Source organism: Heterocephalus glaber, unplaced genomic scaffold (genome assembly GCF_053883595.1).
Source record: "Heterocephalus glaber isolate CG9 unplaced genomic scaffold, H.glaber_assembly_v1.0 deba00001523, whole genome shotgun sequence".
In the NCBI taxonomy this organism is placed as follows: Eukaryota; Metazoa; Chordata; class Mammalia; order Rodentia; family Bathyergidae; genus Heterocephalus; species Heterocephalus glaber.
The window spans coordinates 22047942-22068328 of NW_028258327.1; the positions used below are offsets into that span (position 1 = coordinate 22047942).

The 20387-nt window shown below is 40.4% G+C and overlaps 1 protein-coding gene across 1 annotated transcript in view; it reads right to left on the bottom strand.

The window, feature by feature from the left end:
* Nt5e (5'-nucleotidase ecto) overlaps window positions 1-2819 on the bottom strand; it is a 68515-nt gene extending 65696 nt beyond the window's left edge. Inside the window, exon 1 of the mRNA XM_004860246.4 lies at window positions 1995-2819. Within this exon, the coding sequence (XP_004860303.1) occupies window positions 1995-2333 (339 nt within the window). The 5' untranslated portion in view covers window positions 2334-2819. The remainder of the gene's footprint in view (window positions 1-1994) is intronic.
* Between the last annotated feature and the right edge of the window lie 17568 nt (window positions 2820-20387).

The window sequence follows — 20387 nt, forward strand, 5'->3', positions numbered from 1 at the left end:
GGCCATCAAAATTGTCATTCCCTCTTCTCCCCCTCTTTCTCTCCTGCCAACTTTATGTAAGTAGCCTATTTTTCCTCAGGCCCCAATCCAATTACTTTGAACAAAATGTGAAAGAAAGTAATTCTATCCTACAAAAAGTATTTAAAACAGTCACAGAGGAGATGGGCTGAGACTTGTAGCAGATAGCTTGAGCCTCAGTCAACCGTCTTGTCAAAGCAGTTGATATGATGATTAACACCACGAGCTCATTTTTTGCTTAAAAAGGGATAAAATATCATGGGGGAAAATTAGGAACTTTCCATTATTTTAACAAGAAAAGTTTATGCAATGGTGGAGAAAGGGATGCCATAAAAAGAAAATGTTACAAAGTTGTGTTTTATGTATGAAATCCAAACAAACTCACATAAGGTTTATTCCACCCTTGCAGGAGGAAGTAGAAGCTTAAACTAGTAACAATTCAATGATATAAATATTTATGTTGTCATCATTGCTTGCAAAGCCACAGGCAGGTCTAGCTGTGGAAACAGGAAAGCCAAGAGACCACAGAGTTCTTCAGACTCACAGTTCTTCCTTCTGCGGAGTCCAGATGTGGTAAGCATGACCCCTCCCCATGAGCTTGGACACTTAGTGGCCTGTTTGAACTGCTGTGGCTGCTGCTTTAAGCATTGCTGCTAACCCCTAAACCAAATGTTGGAATGGAGGGTGCCTCCTCTCCCTTCATTTCTCTAAAATAAGATTTCTTGTTGGGGACCCCAAACAACTGAATCCTCTTGTTGCCTTTTACAGTCCTCCCTTTTCCAAGTTTCCAAAGGGGGAAAAACACAGGACTGTGCTGTCCTGACCTCTGAGCTTTGAGCTCTTCATGTACAAAGTACAGTCAGTCTGCAGCAGACCCGCCAGGCCACATCTTCCAGCCACGTGGACCTCACAACTCCCCTCTGTTTCTCTTCCAGAGTTCTTAAGTTTTCTTATTCCCAGTTTTTCGACATCTGGCTGAATCCTTTTACTCTACACCTTTACACGGGGTTAAACTTGGGTAATGGTTTGATTTAGACAGCCACCAACACACACAAATATCCATTATATTTATTTGTTACCGTGTAATCCCTTTCTGTCCCATTTACTATCAGCCTAACAAGCAAGAGACATCACGTTTAATAGAATACTGGGAGCTTGGACTAAACTCTTCATGTGTTTTAAGGCCCCTGTCTTTTAAATTGGGCTCTCTTCCTAAATCTTTGCTGTCAAACTTATTTTACCGAAATTCTTGGAAATCCTGGTTTCAGCATTTTGGTACTCTGGAGTTTCTTTCTTTTGAACATATCCTGCAGTGTCTGGTAATAATAAGAACTAACATTTAAAGAGAACATACTATATGGGGACTAATGCTATAAGGTAGATAAAATTATTAGCCCCATATTACAGATAACCATACTGAGGTACAATGAGTAAATAACTTGTTCAAGGCCACACAGAAACAGTTGAGCCAGAAATCTACAAAGGCTCTGATTTTATCAGGCTTCTGTGTCAAAAAGATCCGGTGTCTATTCTTACTGTGTTTTCCTCTTTGGGGGCTGGTTGATTCGGATTATTTGCTCAGCGTTTTTGTCCTTCAGTTTCCCTGATAAAATCGAGACTATACATTCTTTGGAAGATCCACCAGGAAGTAAAAGAGACGCATGAGGGACCTAATTCAGTCCTTGCCCCTAAATAGTGGTCAATGTTCCTATGCATCCCAGCTGAAGGCCCTCGTAGGCAGAGCACGGTCCCGCTCCTTTTAAGCACCCGCCGCCCACTGTAAGGTCCCAATAACTTCAGTTTAAAACCATCATCCAAGGTACTTCTGTGATACCTGCAGGCATTGACCTGGCAACCTGGCCAGCGAATACCTCTGCCCTCACTTCTCTCTGCGTCCCGGTCCCAGGCCTGCCAGGACCATCTGCTGTGGCTTCTCTCCCAAGCTGGGACTCCTACCCCCAGAGCTCCAGTCTTACCATAGCATCGTATTGCAGGGCGTTCATGAAGTGTGCGACCTCGGCGCCCTTGTACACGGTGAACCAGATGGTGCCTTGGTACTGGTCGCCGGCGTCCAACAGCAGCACGTTGGGTTCGGCTTGTCGGATCTGCTGCACCTTGGTGAAGAGCCGCGCCACGCCGCCCACGCAGAGGCTGGCGTTGCTGCACTTGGTAGAGTCCTCGCTGGTTTGCTCCAGCCGGCTATGAACGTCGTTGGTGTGCAAGATCGTGAGCTCCCAGGCACCAGCTGGGGGCCACAGCAGCGCGCCCAGCGCGAGGAGCAGCAGCGCGGGCACCGGCGGGGCCCCGGGACTCATGGCGGTGGCGTGGGTGCGATCGTTCGGTGCGAGTGCGGACGAGCTAGGCCCGCAGCTGGCCGGCCTGGGCGCCCAGGCTCAGGGGCGGGGCTCGGGCGGGCCGGGCCCTCCTCTCCCCCCGGAGGCCGGCCTGGGCCAGCGAGGTTACCCGATGCGACCCTGGAGCCTTGGTGGACCGGCTGGCTTGGCAGGAACGGCGCGGAGGTTGTTCCCGTGCGGAGCCGGCCCCTTCCTTACCCGAGCGCGGAAGGAGTTGGGGGCGGCTCCCGGGGTGCGGTTCCTCGCAGCTTCTCGCCTCTTACGCCGCTCGGATTTCTCTCCCCGAAGAATGTATGGGTTGCAGCGGACTTGGGCGAGGTCACCACTTTAAAGAGCAAAAGAGGGAAAAGAGAGCGGCTGGAAAGAAAGATGAGCAGGACGAGGGGAAGAGAGCAGGAGTCAACAAGGAGCTAAACGCGCTCTCCGCGCTCTGACGCTCTCGGGCACTGAGAACGCGCCAGTCCACGTTGCGTAGATTTGGAACCTCAGGCGGTAAGAAACCACTGGGATGCAGCCCCTCGTTCACTGACAATTAAGGCTTGGTGATATGATAGCAACAGTGTGTGCAGACAGCTCTCAGAAGCTAAAGGGGGAGGGGTAGACATGAAGGCGTGCTTTCATGTCTACCGTCTCTGCTTTTGCAATCATCTTTCTGTTCTGATTTTGAGGTTTTGAGGAACGGGGGGGGGGATTCCCCCCACGTCCGTCTTTAAAGTAAGGTTTTTTAGCAAAAGAGCCAAGGAATCATCGTTATCATCGAATTAAAATTGCTGCACAGTTTCCCCCTGTTTAATAGAGTGATTCCTGAATCTGAATTACATGTAATCAGTTACCTAGCAGCTTTGGCCAGAAAGAGAACGAATTCGTTTTGGTCCCCACTAGGTGTTATGTACATTGTGTAAAAGAGCATCTGTAATCTTCACTCTTCTCCAGAACGCATCCTGGCAGTCTTGTTTTTCCATAAAGTTTCTTTTTCAACTGTGGTAAAATACCCATAACAAAATTTGCTACTTTAACCGTTTTTAAGGGTTCAGTTCAGGGTCACTGAATACATTCACATTCTTGCGCCCCCACCATCACCTCCGTCCATCTCCAGAATCTTATCTTCACAAACCGAAACTGTTGCACTAAACAGTCGTTCCTCATGTCCTTCCCCAGGGCCTAGCAGCCTACATTACTTTCTTTTTTCTTTATTAAATTCTTTTATTGGTACGTTGTAGGTATACAACACAATTACATTTCTCATTGGGAATTGTACCTTTATGTAATGCATCTTGGTTCTTATTTTTTCCCCATTCCTAGCCCTCCCTTCACCCCCTCCACCCTTCCCTATTTACAAAGACTTTATTTCCATTTTTTCCATTTCTCATCATTTTTCCTTTCCCCTGCCCCTCCCACTACCCCTACCCCTTTGGACCTTTTTTTCCTATTTTGCATTATCGATTATTCATTCTAATCATTGGTACATTTTAGGTATACAATATAATGACATTCATCACTGGAAATTTGCACCTTTACATAGTCTCTCTTGGTTCTTATTTTTCACCCTTGCCCAGCCCTCCCTTCAACCCCTCCAGTCCTCCCTATGTACAAAGATTTTGTTCCTATTTTTCCATTTTCTCATATTAATCCCATTCCCTTCTATCCTTTCCCCTAGCCCTCCCACTTCCTTCCCCTTTGCCCCTTTTCTTCCTATTTCACATTGCCTATTATACATTTAGTCCTTATTTACACTTTCAGTTTCTCACACCAGAGAAACTATTCCGTATTTATACATGTGTGTCCTATTTATTTCACTTAAGAGTATCGCCTCAATGTGCAACCACTTAGCTATAAATGTCTCCAATTTCTCATTTTTTATGGCTGAGTAGTACTCCATTTTATTAAAAAACCACATTTTCTTTATCCAGTCTCCAGTTGATGGGCATTTGGGCTGTTTCCAAGTTTTAGCTATCACAAATTGTGCTGCTATGAACATGGGCACACATATATCACTGTGGTATGATTCTTTTAATTCTTTGGAGAAGATCCCCAGCAGTGGAATACCGGGGTCAAATGGGACTTCCAGTCCTAGTTCTTTGAGGTATCTCCATACTGATTTCCACAGTGCTTGCACCAGTCTACACTCCCACCAGCAGTGGAGCAGGGTTCCTCTTTCCCCACAGCCCCACCAGCATTTGTTATTGGTTGATTTCATGATAGCAGCCATTCTTTCTGGAGTGAAGTGGAATCTCAGCGTTGTTTTCATTTGCATCTCTCAAATGACCAGTGATGTTGAACATTTTTTCATGTATTTATTTGCTATTTCTACTTCCTTGTCTGAGAAATGTCTGCTCATTTCAGATGCCCATTTTTGGATTGGGTCTTTAAATTCGGGAGGTCTGATCTTTTTAAGATCTTTATGGATTCGAGATAGTAGACCTTTGTCTGAGGGAGAGCAGGTGACTATTTTTTCCCACATTGTGGGTTGTCTCTTCACACTGCTGGTGGTTTCCCTTGCTGTGCAGAAGCCTTTTAATAAGAAGAGATCCCACTTGTTGATTGTTTGTGCTAGTTCACGGGCAACTGAGGTTTTGTTCATAAAATCTTTTCCTACACTGATGTCTTCAAGGGTTCTACCTAACCTCTGCTCCAACTGGTTCAGGGTTTCTATTTTAATATTTAGATCTTTAATCCATTTTGATTTTAGTTTAGTGCATGGTGAGAGATAATAGGTCTAGTTTTAATTTTTGGCAAGTTGAAGCCCAATTTGTCCAGCACCATTTATTAAAGAGGGTATATTTCCTCCAGTGAGGGTGTTTGGCTCCTTTGTCGAAGATGAGATGGCTGAGTGTGTGTGGCATTGTTTCTGCATCTTCTAATCTGTTCCACTGGTCCTCAGGTCTGTTTCTTTGCCAGTACCATGCTGTTTTGTCACAGTAGCTTTGTAGTAGAGTTGCAGGTTGGGGATTATGATAGCCCCTGCCATGTCTCTGTTACCTAGAATTGCTTTTGATATTCTGGGTCTCTTCTTGTTCCAAATGAATTTTTGGATTGTTTTCTCAAGGTCCATGAAGTATGCTGCTGGGATCTCAATTGGAATTGCATTAAATCTATATAGCAATTTTGGAAGTATGGCCATTTTCACTATATTAATCCTTCCTACCCAGGATCAGGGGATGTCTGTCCATTTTCTGATATCATCTTCAATCTCTCTTTTCAGAGTGCCATAGTTTTCAGAGAAGAGGTCTTTGATTTCTTTCGTTAGGATGATTCCTAGGTATTTCAGTTTTGTGGATGCTATTATGAAAGGAATTATTTGCCCTATTTCTCTCTCAGTGAGTCTCTTGTTTGTGTAGAGGAAAGCTATTGATTTTTGTGTGTTGACCTTGTAACCAGCTACTTGACTGAATTTGGTTATTAAGTCTAGAAGACTATTGGCGGAGTTCTTGGGGTCTTCTATATAGAGTATCATGTCATCTGCAAATAATGACAATTTGACTTCTTCATTTCCTATCTTTATTCCTTTTATTTCTTTCTCTTGTCTAATTGCTGTGGCTAATGTTTCCAGAACTATATTGAACAAGAGTGGTGATAGTGGACATCCTTGTCTTGTTCCTGATTTTAGTGTGAAGGATTTCAGTTTTTGACCATTTAGTATGATATTGGCTGTTGGTTTTTCATAGATGGCTTCTATCAGTTTGAGGTAGAGACCATCTATTCCAATTTTTTGTAGGGTTTTTATCATAAATGCATGTTGGATTTTGTCAAATGCTTTTTCTGCATCTATGGAGAGAATCATAAGGTTTTTGTCCTTGGCTCTATTGATATAGTGTATTTCATTGATTGATTTTCATATATTGAACCATCCCTGGATCCCTGGGATGAATCCCACTTGATCAGGGTGTATGATCTTCTTGATGATCTTCTGCATTCTGTTTGCCATTATCTTATTAAGGATTTTTGCATCTATGTTCATTAGTGAGATTGGCCTATAGTTCTCTTTTCAGTTGGGTCTTTCTCTGCTTTGGGGATCAAGGTGATGCTTGCTTCCAGGAATGAATTTGGGAGTATTGCTTCCCTTTCAATTTCATTGAAGAGTTTCAACAGTAGTGGCAGCAGTTCCTCTCTAAATGTCTTGGTAGAATTCATCAATGAAGCCATCAGGGCCCGGGCTTTTCTTAGTTGATAAGTGTTTAATTACCTTTTCAATTTCATTAGTTGCTATTGGGTTGTTCAGAATTTTTAGGTCTTCTTTGTTCAACTTTGGTAATTCATATGTATCTAGGAATCTGTCCATTTCTTCTGTGTTGTCCATCTTATTGGGGTATAGGTTCTGGAAGTAGGTATTGATGATCCTCTGGATTTCTGCTGGGTCTGTTGTCATTTCACCCTTTTCATTCCTAATTGCATGGATTTGGGCCTTTTCTTTCCTTTTTCTGATAAGGTTGGCTAAAGGTTTATCAATTTTGTTGATTCTTTCGAAGAACCAACTCTTTGCTTCATTGATTTTTTGTATCGTTCTCTTAGTCTCCATTGCATTGATTTCTCCTCTGATCTTTATAATTTCCTCCCTTGTATGAGCTTTGGGGTTGTCCTGCTCTTCTTTTTCTAGAAGCTTGAGGTTCAGCATCAGGTTGTTTAATTGGGCTCACTCTGTTTTCCGAATATGCGTATTCACTGCTATGAGTTTCCCTCGTAAGACTGCTTTCATTGTGTCCCATACATTCTGATATGTTGTACTGTCATTGTCATTTAATTGAAGGAACTGTCTGATTTCTTCTTTAATTTCCTCTGTGACCCAATGGTTATTCAAAAGTGTGTTGTTCAATTTCCATGTGTTTATGAAATTTTTTGGGTTTCTTTTGCTATGGATCTCCAATTTCATTGCACTATCATCTGATAATATACAGGGGATAACTTCAGTTCCTTTGCACTTACTTAAACATGTGCTATGTGTGAGTATGTGGTCTATTTTTGAGAATGACCCATGTGCAGCTGAGAAGAATGTGTGTTCTGATTTTGTGGAGTGGAAGACTCTGTAAACATCTGTTAAGTTCATTTGTTCAAGAGTTCAATTGAGTTCTAGTATTTCCTTATTTATTTTTAGTCTAGTTGATCTTTTTATTTGTGACAGTGGGGTGTTGAGGTGCCCCACTACAATTGTATTAGTGCATATATGACTTTTCATGTCTGTTAGCATTTGTTTTATATAGTTGGGTGCACGAGTGTTTGGTGCATAGATATTTATGATTGTCATCTCTTCCTCTTGGATTCTTCCCTTTACAAGGATGTAGTATCCTTCTTTGTCTCTCTTAATCAGTGTTGGTTTGAAATCTGCCTGATCTGCCAAGAGGATAGCTACTCCTACTTTTTTTCAGGTTCCTGCCGCATGCAGTATTGTTTTCCACCCTTTAACTTTCAGTCCATGAGTTTCCTTTTGAATTAAGTATGTTTCTTGTATGCAGCATATTGTTGGATTTTGCTTCTTGACCCATTCTGCCAGTCTATTTCTTTTGATTGGTGAATTGAGGCCATTAACATTGATGGTTATAACTGAAACGTATTGACTTGTCATTGCCATGACTTTTTCTTTTTGTTGGGTTCTCCCCCTTTACATTTAATTATCCTTTTATTGGTAAATTTTAGGTGTACAATATAATGACCTTCATCATTGGAGATATGCACCTTTACATACTCTCTTGGTTCTTTTTTTTTTTCTCCCTTCCCCTGCCCTCCTTTCAACCCCTCCACCCCTCCCTATTTACAAAGACTTTTTTTCCATTTTTTCATTTTCTCATATTAATTCCATTCCCTTCTTTCCTTTCCCCTACCCCTCCCACTTCCCCTTCCCCTTTGCCCCTTTTCTTCCTATTTCACATTATCTATTATACCTTTTAGTCCTTACTTACACTTTCAGTTTTTCACACTAGAGAAACTATTCGGTATTTACACATGTGTGTCCTATTACCTTTTTTATTCTTTAAGCTTTGTGAAATGTGTTCTGTTTTGCAAATATTTCATAATTTAATGGCATTTAATACTTACTTATTAGGCATTGAGGATTTGCAAGTTTGAATATTTAATAATTTGACTTGGCTTTTAAAAAAATTAAAAGAATAGAAAAGTGAACACATATGAGCTTCATCTAAGTACAGCAGTTATTCTTTTGTGACCTTTGATTTAGAATGGATATGTGCACCATCTTTCCAAACCACTTGACACTGAGTTTTGGAGGTCAAGAATATCCAAGATATTTAATGTTATACAATATGATTATCTAACATGTAGTTCTTTATCAAATTTTTCCTGCTGCCATTTCATCCAGGGTCCAGTCCTGCTCTGTCCAGGAGCACCAGTTTGGTTATCATGATGTCAGTTTCCTTTAATTTGGACCAGGGTCCTTGGCATAATTTCCTGTGACATTAACTTTTTTTTTTAAGTGGTACTGAGGTACATCCTTGTCCTTTTCATTTTTCTTTCCCTTTTTCTTGATTGACAGGGTCTTTCTAAGTTGTCTAGGCTGCATTTGCACTTGGTATCCTCCTGCCTCAGCCTCCCAAATTCAGGGTGGGGGTGTATTTAGCCAGGCTTGACATTACTATGTGTAAGGAGGCCAGTTAGTTGTCTAGCAGTCTCTTCCATTTGTCTGTTTCCTCGTGATTAGATTCTAGTTAAACCACAGGAGAGTACTTTTTACTTTTGAAAACTTGACAAGTATCAGCATGAGAACAGTGTGGGTTTTACAAAGCCAATGTATCACCTCCAGTCACTACTGAATACTAACAGAATTTGGTTTTGCAATATGTATTATCACAGAGCCAAAGAACATTACTTTAAAAGGAATTTTAGATTTTATCTCAGGAAGTCACAAGTTACAGAAAATTAGCAGATTAAGCATAGTCTTTAAATAAAGTAGAAACAGCTGAATTTTGACACCAGTAGATAGGGACTGTGTTTTTGTATTTGATCCAGTCCTTAGTGCCTCTCACCATTATTTGAATGACCCGTGCTGTCTCTGAGGCTTTTGAGCATATAACCACCATACTCTCTTCTCATTATGAGGCTAAGGAAACTTAGGCATAGGTTAAGTTGCTGAGGAATGTGTACTTAGTATGGGGCAGAGAGGTCCTGGGATTGAAGTCTTTTTTGGGGGGTAGAGGGGAGTTTTTGAGATGGCATTGCTCTGTAGTTCCAGCTGCCTTGGAACTCACTGTAGTCCTGGGTGGCCCTAACTATTCTTGCCTCAGCCTCCCAACTGCTACAATTATAGGCCTGTGCCACCATGCATGGCTAATCAGTCTCTGGAAGACTCAATTGATTTCCCACACATGCTCCAGTGATTTGCACTCATGGGACAAGCAGAAAGCCTATACTTTTAGCACCTTTCATGATTAAGGAAGGTGAGGGAATCAGAGATACCACAGAATGAAGTTTGTTATAAACTGCTTTTTAGTGCTGGGAATCATAAGTTTGCACATGGTAAGGATATATTCTGCCAGAGACGCATCCCCAGCTTCCAGAATTAAGTTTTATCTTAAGTGATATGAGTAGTTTAGCATTTTATATATTTATGGCATTTTAAGATAATGAATTTCTTTTATTTTTTCTACTTTGTACAATAGCTTTCTTTCATTTTTATAGCTATAGGTTTTTGTCTGACCAAGTACTTACCATGCTGCTATTGTCATCTTCCATGAAGTCTTTTCATGGAATCTGCTGACAACTCCAGTGTTGACTGTGTATGTCTTGCTGAACAGGGTTCTTGTTTATCAGAGGAGGAGAGAAGTCCTTAGGCATCCATCTCTGGGTCTTATGTCTAGGGATGTGTTTGGGAGCAGCTCTTAGTGCGGATTTGTTCTTTTGACTTGTTTCTGTGGTGGTGTTGTGAATCAGTTGCAACGAAATACCTCATTGTCCATTTCTGGGTAGCACTGCACTCTCACTGAAGCAGAGTAGGGGTGCTATTTATACAAAGGAACTACATATATTCAGAAAGGTCTTCTAGACAAACTATGGGAAATAATCACCAAGCATTGTCGAAGTTTGTGTTTATGTGCTTGTTAATGGGCTTTGACTTCAGGACATAATATATGAGATGAATCTGTAAGTGCATTGTAACTGTAAAAGTAATAATTATAAAAATGTCCACATTTCTGTTTTCGGTAGATTATGGCCATTTCTTCAGATCCTGTGTTCAATTTCTCAGCTTGAAATTGGATGTGTAATGTATAGTGTGCCTGGAAGGAAAAGAGGTGCCAAAGAAGAGATTGGGGGTGCAGATTTTGGGTGCTTAATAACTATTTAACACTTAATTTTAATAAACACTTTTACATTGGCCTTAAAAGGGGGGGGTGTCATAAAATTGAAACTACCTTTCCCCTCAGCAATAAAATAAAATAAAGAACACCCATAGCCCTGCAGCTAACCGTGACAACTACCTTCATCCATGGCTTTATATTTAAGCCACAGTGGGGGAAATTAATTAAAGCAGAGGGTCACTACTTTTAAATGTTTCACAACAATCCAAATGATACTTCTAGCTTTAGCTCATGCTTTACAACAGTGAACCAGGCAGGACAAGACATAGATTTGCTAATGTGCATTTACTCACCAAAGGACTGAAAATATCTGGGCTTTTATTCTGTAATGTTTCTAAGACTGTGTCCATTAAATGCAAACAAAGAAGGAAGAAGTCTTGGCAGAACAGAAGTGACACAAACTTGATGATTGGTATTGACTTAAATACTATTCATGGCACATAGCCTAGTCCATGCTCCAGCTGTTTCTATGGCTTGGGTTTTGTTGGTCTTCCACTACTCTGCTACATCATTTGCTAGTGGGTCGTCTGGATTAGGAGCACTTAACAAAGCCTGGACTGAGGGCAGAACTATGTGGATCTGCAGTGCTGGGGACCACTTATCTTTCAAAATATCTAAACGTATTCTTCCCAAATTGTCTACATTATGATGATAAAGTTTGCTCATGAAACATACTTTTGATGCTGGTATTGGGTATTCTTCTGGAAGAAATAGTTCAAGTTTAAAAGTCTCTTTCTCAAAGGGAGAATACTGGGGGACAGCAATGACCATAGGAAAATAACTGGTGGTGCTTTCATCTGGTTCTGCTTTAATGCCAGGACCTGGTTCTGCCAGCAAATGCTAAGTTTCCTTGATGATCCTGCAGGGCAGCCTGGCCATCTTGTCTGATCCCAAGTTCAGCCTCTGGTCGCACCTCTGGCTATGTTCACCTCACACACAAAGTCTTTTTTTATTTGATGCAGGGTCTCACTTTGTAGTTCAGCCTGGCCCTAAGCTCACTCTATAGCCCAGGCTGGCCTTGAACTCATGGCAATCCTCCTGCCTCAGTCTCCCAAGTGTGGAGATTATAGGTGTGCACCACCATGCTTGGCTTTGGGAGGTTCTTTTGAGGGTGAATCCTAGATATTTATATCCTAGCTCTTCAGAGAAACTTCAGATTCTGTTTTAAGCTTCTTGTGACACACATTGGTGCTATTTTTCAAGTATACCAGGGCCAGAGATTTAGCTCAGTGGCACCGTGCCTGCCTTGCAAGCACAAGGTCCTGAGTTCAATGCCTGGTACAAACAAAAGCTACACTCAAGTATACCATCACTCATGTTTTAAAATTATTTTAAATAACTCTAATTAGAATTTAAACATGATTGATGAACAAAAGTGTATTCAGTGTTTGCCTGAATCTGTACACAGCTCATCTTATTTGATTTGAGGAAGAGGAACTGAGAAGATCACTACTGTGCTTTGGGTCTAGAATGTCCCCCTAAGACTACCTTTTAAGAGTTTGGCCCCCAGCCTATGGTGAACTAAAGGTGTGGTGAAACATTTAAGAAATAGGGTCTACTGGAAGGGCATCAGGTCACTGGAGAGTATGACACTGAAGGGGCTTTTGAGGTCCCAGCTCCTTTCTCTCTCGCTTTGCTTCCTCAGCCACTATGGGGTGAGGAGATTTGCTCCACCACACCATGATGTTCTGCTTTACCACAGGCCCCAAAACCATGGGCTGAAGCCCCAGAAACTGAGCCAAAACAAATCTCTCCTCCTTGTAAGTACATTTTCTCAGGTATTTTGTCACAGTGATGGAAAGCTAACATTGTCACCTACTTGACTACTGAACAAATATTTATTGAGCACTTGTTTATGACAGGCATTCTGTAAAGTTCTGGGCCTAGAATAGATAACCAGATAGAAATGCTCTCAAAGACTCATGTGCTCAAGTTCATCTGCTCACTGCTGACCAAGTCAAAGGAGGCCATATCTTTGGGTTAAAAAGGCAAAAGGATTTATTCAAAGCTAGCTCCAAAAAGATGGAGGGGCCTATTTGCCCAAGGGTCTTTTATAAAAAGAAACAGAAGGGAGGGGGAGAAAAAGGGTCTGTACAGAGTCAACCAAGTTAAAATGGGGCCATTGGGGTGAGCCCTAACCCAAAATGACTGATATCCTTGAAAAGGGGAAATTTGGACTCAGAGACAGACACATGTAGAAGGAAGATAATGTGAGGACACACAAGAATAGCAAGTGAATGTGAAGGCAGATATCAAGGTGAGGCATTGACAGGCCAAAGAATGCCAGAGGTTTGCAGTAGATCACTAGAAACTAGGAGAGGCACAGAAGAGATTCTACTTCTTAATTTTTTTGTAGGGGGTGGGCAACCTTGCCAGTGGCTTGATCTTGGCCTTCTAATCTCCAGAACTGTGAGGCAGTAAGTTTCTGTTGTATATTTGTGGCATTGTGTTATGGCAGCCCTAGAAAACGAAATATGAAGGTAAACAGAACCATTGTGTTGACATGGTCAGAGACCACTGAAGAGACAGAAGACTAATTCCTGGGCCTTTAATTTGTTATTCATTAAAAGCATGATTTGTGTTTTCTTTTGAGGCCTTCAGGGACTTAGAGTGATTTTTACTATAATGGTTTAGGAAAAGTTGGCAAAAACAAGGTTTATTAGATTTAAGTTTGCCTAGCCTATTTCACACCCCTTCATAGAGATAAGAGTAACTAAAGTAATTTTCAAGATTTAGAGGAACAGCGAGGCATGGTGAGGCATGTCTGTAATACCAGCAATCTGGAAGGCTGAGGCAGGAGAGTCGAAAGTTTGAGCTTAGCCTGGGCAACTTAGCAAGATCCTTTTGTTGTTGTTGTTTGTTGTTTGTTTTTTATTTTTTAAAAAGATTTATGAGCTAGGCAATCCCAGCACTTGGGAGGGTAAGGCAGGAGGATGGCTGTGAGTTCAAGGCCAGTGTGGGCTACAAAACGAGTTCAAGGACCGCCTGAACTATACAGCAGGATCCTCAAAAAACCAAAAACCAAAAACCAAAAGATTTACAAGGACATCATCTGTTAAAGTTAATCAACTTTTACAACACCTCATTCCAGACCCACTTTCTGGAGAGATGCCTAAAAGTTTTCAGCCATGATAGCTATTTTCCTAAACCTATAATATTCTGGTTTTAATAAAAAGCCTCACAGACCACCCCTTGGTGAGGTCACCCTTCCAAGCAGAAACAGTTATCTCACAAGGACCAATTTTTCTGTCAAGAAGATTCCTCCAGAGCTACAAAACTAGGACTGAGATAATAATCCACCAGACTTCATATAGATAGTAATACAGAAAATACAACTGGGACTATGGGACCAATCTCCCCCACTCACTGGAATCTGGACAATGTCCCAGGGACAGCCTCCCTAATCTTTGTCCTAAGGCCTACAATTTTGAGGCAGAGATAAGAAAGATAAAGACCCATGGCCCTGCCTTTCACCTTCCAAAGTCCCAAACATTTCAATTTGCCAGACATTTCAATCTGACCTGTAGTAACCTTTCTTCACTCAGAGCTTATTAAGGGTTCATACATATGGACTGCATCTGCCATACCTAATTATAATGCAGAGAATTATGGAAAATAACGTAAATAGTAGATATAGCTGACATGACTCAGCACCCTGTTAATCACATTGTCAATCATACTATGAAAGACCCAATCGAAGTTTCTTTAGACCCAGCACAACATTTTAAATTCTTAAACCCAGCATATTCAGCACTTGTGCCTTTTTCCTTTCTGCTGGCATAAGCCCACTCACTCTGAGTGTACCATCACCTAATTAAACTTTGCTGCTCTTTCCTTATTATCACGTCATGTCCAGTTCTTTGTTCATTGCAGATAAGAACTTATAAACCTGTCCACCCACAGCAACAATAGCACCATATAAAACTGATCTCTGTTAGTTTGTAAATGGGTCATTCTGATCTATCTCTTCAGATTTATGACCCCTTCAGTTTCTCATACTGAACCTTTTCCCCCCTATATTCTATTACTTTCCTTTGTTAAGGGACTGACTTGATTTTTGTCAGACCTATGCACCCCTTTATTTTCTCTTGCTTTACAATTAAAGTTTTGCCTGTAAATTTATACTGTTTATTTAGTTTTAACTTCTATTATCACTAAACCAAGGGCCCATGCTAGCCTGGTGATACTATGAGGCCAAAGGCCCTGTATGAAGCCACTGGGGTGAGCCATGTCATACAGGGCATGTGCAAGACACAAGGAGTTGAGATTTGACCCTGTGTCAAAGCAGTAAAATATCAGAGAGGGAAGGCAGAAGGGCCATGACAGCTGGCAAGGCAGGGGGCTTTTTATTTTTATCAACCATAGAAGAGGATATATTTTTTCTTCTCCAACTGTTCAGAGATAGAGAAAAGTCCTAGAGTCTTTGGCAGCAAAGAGAAAGCTAAGGAGGAGGACATGGAAGTGATCACTCAGATGAATCCTCAGGCAGCTTCCCTCCAACTTGTATTGCTTGTGCAGCATCTCATGCCAGCCAAATGTTGCAGAAAGAAGGCCACATACAAGGATATCTGCTTTCATGTACTTGCTGATTTTTAGTCAGAATGTCTATGAGTGAAATTATAAAAATTATATGAATTCAACTGTTCTTAGACCAATAATTCTTTTTTCTACCCAGTACAGTTTAAAGCTCAAGAAGAATTACATTTAGGCTAATAAGAAGAATATATTCCAGCCAACAATTTGATAACAGCCTAGGGTGGAAGGCCAAGGTCTTAAATCTCCAAAGGCAAATCCTAGATTCTAGAAAGAATCAGTGAATGTGAGCCTGCCCAACTTTTAGTACTGTAATGTGTTCCTTTTTGAGTGTTACTGCTTTTGTGCTAGAAATATTTTTTCTAAATTTGAGAATTTTGTATTAAATGCCTTTTAAATTTTACAAAGTGGGACACTGGAACATAGTGGTGTGAGGAGGAGGGAAGTGGGTCCCTGGGACCCAGGAAGGATCTGAGGCAAGAATTGAAGGGCCTGGGGAGATTGAAGATAGAGACTTCAATGAGAGGAGGGAGGCCGCAGGTGGTGATTTCTCCCTGAGCCCAGACTCACTGTGTGGGAAAGGCAGCTCGAACTTGCAGATGCGTGGTGACTACTGGTGACCCCAGAGGCTTCCACACACAAATGCACCAGTGGAATGGAGCAGTGGATGCAACAGACTGCAGTGGCTGGTGAGTTATTCCAGTTCAGATGTCCTCCAGGAGCGCATGATTGGCTGATAGTCATCCTTGAGAGGGACCAACTGAGTGTGGAACTCAGAACAGCTGCAGGCTGGCTCCATCTAGTGACTCCCAGTGTTGTAGTGATGGTGCCAAGTTCAAGTTGGCAGGTCATGTGGCCAAATTCAGGCCAGCAGGTAGCTGAGTTCAAGCCAGAGGCACACAGACTGTTGCAGGCTCAAGAAATCCAGTTCTAGCCTCACAGCCAGAAAACAGCCTGAACTTCAGTGGAACTAAAAGTGCAGACTTGCTTGGATTATGCTCTACCTCACCATAAAGCCATGCCTGGCTTGCTGGGATTAATCAACATGGACCTGGACTCTGTCTGCCCATATTGTCTACCAGTGACAGGAGAGACACACCTTGAATTGGACTTTTTTTTTCTCATTTTCTTCTTTTTTCTCTTTTCTGATTTTTGTTTTGTTTTGTTTTTTCTTCATTGTTTGTTCTTTTTTTATGATTGTGAATATAGTTTTTAGGGTTTTTAAAAAAATTCTTTTATTGATACATTTTAGGTATACAACACAATCACATTTCTCATTGGGAACTTGTACCTTTACATGATGCATCTTGGTTCTTATTTTTTTCCCATTCCTAGCTCTCCCTTCACCCCCTCCACTCTTCCCTATTTACAAAGACTTTATTTCCCTTTTTTCCATTTCTCATCATTTTTCCTTTCCCTTCTTTCCTTTCCCCTACCCCTCCCACTACTCCTACCCCTTTGGACCTTTTCTTCCTATTTTGCATTATTGATTATTCATTCTAATCATTGGTACATTTTAGGTATACAATATAATGACATTCATCATTGGAAATTTGCACCTTTACATAATCTCTCTTGGTTCTTATTTTTCACCCTTGCCCAGCCCTCCCTTCAACTTTAGGGTTTTTTTTGTTCTGTTCTGTTCTTTTGTTTGTTTGTTTTTTGTTTTTTTTGGTATCGGGGATCAAACTTGGGTCCTTGCACTTGCACAGCAGGCAGCGAAACCACTGAGCTAAATCCCCCACCCCTCTGTTCTTATTTTTATTTCTTCCTTCTCTCTTGCCCTCCTGTCTTCATCAGTTTCCCAAAGTTTGCATGATCATTTGTCTTCCAGCTTTGCTATTAATCTCTTCCTCTTCTTCTATTTCTCCATTTTCCCCTCAAACCCATTTAAATCTTCTCTCTAAGGGTAAAAATCACCATATTGTGGGCTTATTTACTGCATACAACTTTCTGGTTCATTTTAGATTTTGTTATATAACCACAAATCTAGTTCAAATTAATTAAATCTAGTGGTCAAATTAATTAAATCTAGTGGCAAAATTAATAGTTACCACAGTTTGTAATTTTCTAGGTTATGTTTGATGCTATTGATATTGCTGATTGTATCACTATAATCAAGCTAATTGAGCTAATCAGTTGTTCTTCCTATTATATCAAGATTGAGATTGCCTAGGGCCTTTAAAAATACTATAGGCCAGTGCCAAAAAACCAGAGGCTGGACCAAGTAGGCAGCAACTTCTCATCCTCAATAAATTGAAGAGGTAGGATCTTGCAACAGACTCAAAGCACAAAAGCCAGCCACACCTGGAAGATACCTCTGAGAAGTAGTTATTTCCTAAGGGCTCTAAATACTACCTATAAAGCTACTTGCCATAAGCACTTTGTGAGAATCAACCCAGGAATTAAACTAAAAAAAAATGAGGAGACATTTAAACAAGATGAGACCCCAGACTTTCAGCTCACCAAAGGCAAACCCAGGGGGCAATGAGGTGGAACAATCCAAAAGTCCCCCACCTGGAATCTCTGAAGTGGTAACAGCTGAAGTAACAAAGCAGATGAATGAGGCTCTAGAAAACAAAAAGCAAAATAATTTCAGAGATAACTGCAGAGATGGTGACCATAATGAAAGTCATGCTTAGTGACTCTAGAGTAGATGCAGATACAAAAATAGAGGAGTTCAGGAAAATGATGGAAACCATGAACACCCAGCAAAGGAAAGAAATGGAATCCATGAAACACATTCAAACAAATATTCAGGAGATTAAAAATTTAACTGAATGTATATGTAGCAGAATGAGCCAATATGAGGACAGAATATCAGATATAGAAGACAGACATATGGTTACTGATCATGAAAAGAAGGATTTCTTTAAAATAGTAAACAACCAAGAGAAATCAATGCAGCAACTGCTAAATGAGCAAAGAAGAACAACGTAAGATTGAGTGGAGTCAATGAAAAAGCAGGAGATAGTAAAAATGACATTAAAAACCTGTACACAGAAGTAATGGCAGAAAACTTCCCAACTAGAGAAAAAGAATATGACACACAGATAAGTGAGGCATATAGAGCTCCAATTAGCCATGATCAGAAAACTTCCCTATGGCATATAATATCATGATTCCAGAAATTCAACACAAGAACAGAATATTTAAAAGTCATTAGAGAAAAAAAAATCACCTATAAAGGAAAGCTCATCAGAATCACAGCAGACTTCTCAACACAAACCCTCAAGTCAAGGAGAACTTAGAGTGAAGTATTTCAGGCTCTAAAGCAAAACAACTTCCTATCCAGACTGATGTACCCTGCAAAACTCTCTTTCAAAAGTGTTGAAGAAATAAGATACTCCCATGACAAAGAACACCTGAGGAAATTCATGACCACCAAACCAGCACTACAAAATGTTCTGAAGGGTATTCTAGAAAGAGATAACAATGATTACAACTCCATGAACCCCAATAGAAATTAAATAGAGTAAGAAAGAAGGGAGCTTATGACAGGAAAATAGCATGGTAGGAATAAGTCAATCCACATCAGTTGTAACCATCAATGTCAATGGTCTCAATTCACCAAACAAAAGAAACAGACTGGCACAATGGGTTAAAAAGCAAGATCCAACAATATGCTGCATACAAGAAACACATTTAATTAAAAAAGAAATTGATAGACTGAAAGTCAAAGAATGAAGCACAATACTTCACACAACAGGAACCTGGAAAAAAAGCAGGGGTAGTTATTCTATTTGCAGACAAAGTGGATTTCAAGCCAAGACTGATTAAGAGATATAAAGAAGGGCCAGGGATTTAGCTCAGTGGCTCTGTGCCTGCCTTGCAAGCACAAGGTCCTTAGTTTGATCCCTGGTACAAAGAAAAAAAAAAGACAAAAAAGGTCACCACATCCTTGTAAAGGGAACAATCCAAGAGGAAGAGATAACAATCATAAATATATATGCACCAAATATTGACATACCCAACTAAAACAAATATTAATGGACATGAAAAATCAAATAGGTATTACTATATTTGTAATGGGGGACCTCAATACCCCATTGTCACTAATAGTCAGATCAACTAGATAAAAAACCATCAATAATGAAATATTAGACCTGAAACAAACTTTTGAACAAATGGACTTAGTAAATGTCTACAGTGTTCCACCCCACAGCATCAGAATACACATTCTTCTCAGCTTCACATGGGTTGTTCTAAAAAATAGACCACATATTAGCTCATCGAACATGCTTAAATAAATGCAAAGGAATTGAAATTATCCCATACATACTATCACACCATAGTGAAATGAAATTGGAAATCAATGACAAAAGAAATCACAAGAACTTCATGCACATGGAAATTAAGTAACACCCTTCTGAACAACCAATTGGTCACAAATGAAATGAAAGAAGAAATTAGACAGTTTCAATAATTAAATGATAATGCCATTACAACATGGCAGAACTTATGGGATGCAGTGAAAGCAGTCTTATGAGGGAAATTTATAGCACTGAATACCCTATAAGGAAAAGAGAGTGAGCTCAAACCACCTAAGGTTGAACCTGAAGCTCCTAGAAAAAGAAGAGCAAGTCAAATCCAAAGCTTGTACAAGGGAATACATTATAAAGATCAGAGTAGAAATGAATGCAAGACTAAGAAAACAATACAAAGAATCAATGAATTGAAGAGTTGGTTCTTTGAAAGATCAAATAAAATTGACAAATCAGCTAACCTTATTAAATGAAGACTCAAATTCATGCAATTAGAAATGAAAAGGATGAAAGCATAACAAATCCTGCAGAAATCCATAAGATCATTAATACCTATTTTGAGAACCTTTATTGTAATGATGGAAAGCACAAAAGGAATGAACAGATTCCTAGATCCATATGAATTACCAAAGCTGAATCATAAAGGTATAAAAATTCTAAATAACCCAATATCAGTCAATGAAATTGAAGATGTAATTAAAAACCTATTAACAAAGAAAAGCACAGGCTCTGATGGATTCACTGCTGAGTTCTACAAGAAATTTAGAGAAGACTTAATGCTGTTACTTCTCAAACTCTTTAATGAAATTGAAAGGGAATCAGTACTCCCCAATTTTTTCCTACATGCAAACATTAACCTGATACCAAAACCAGAGAAGGATCCAACCAAAAATCCTCAATAAGATACTGGTAACCAG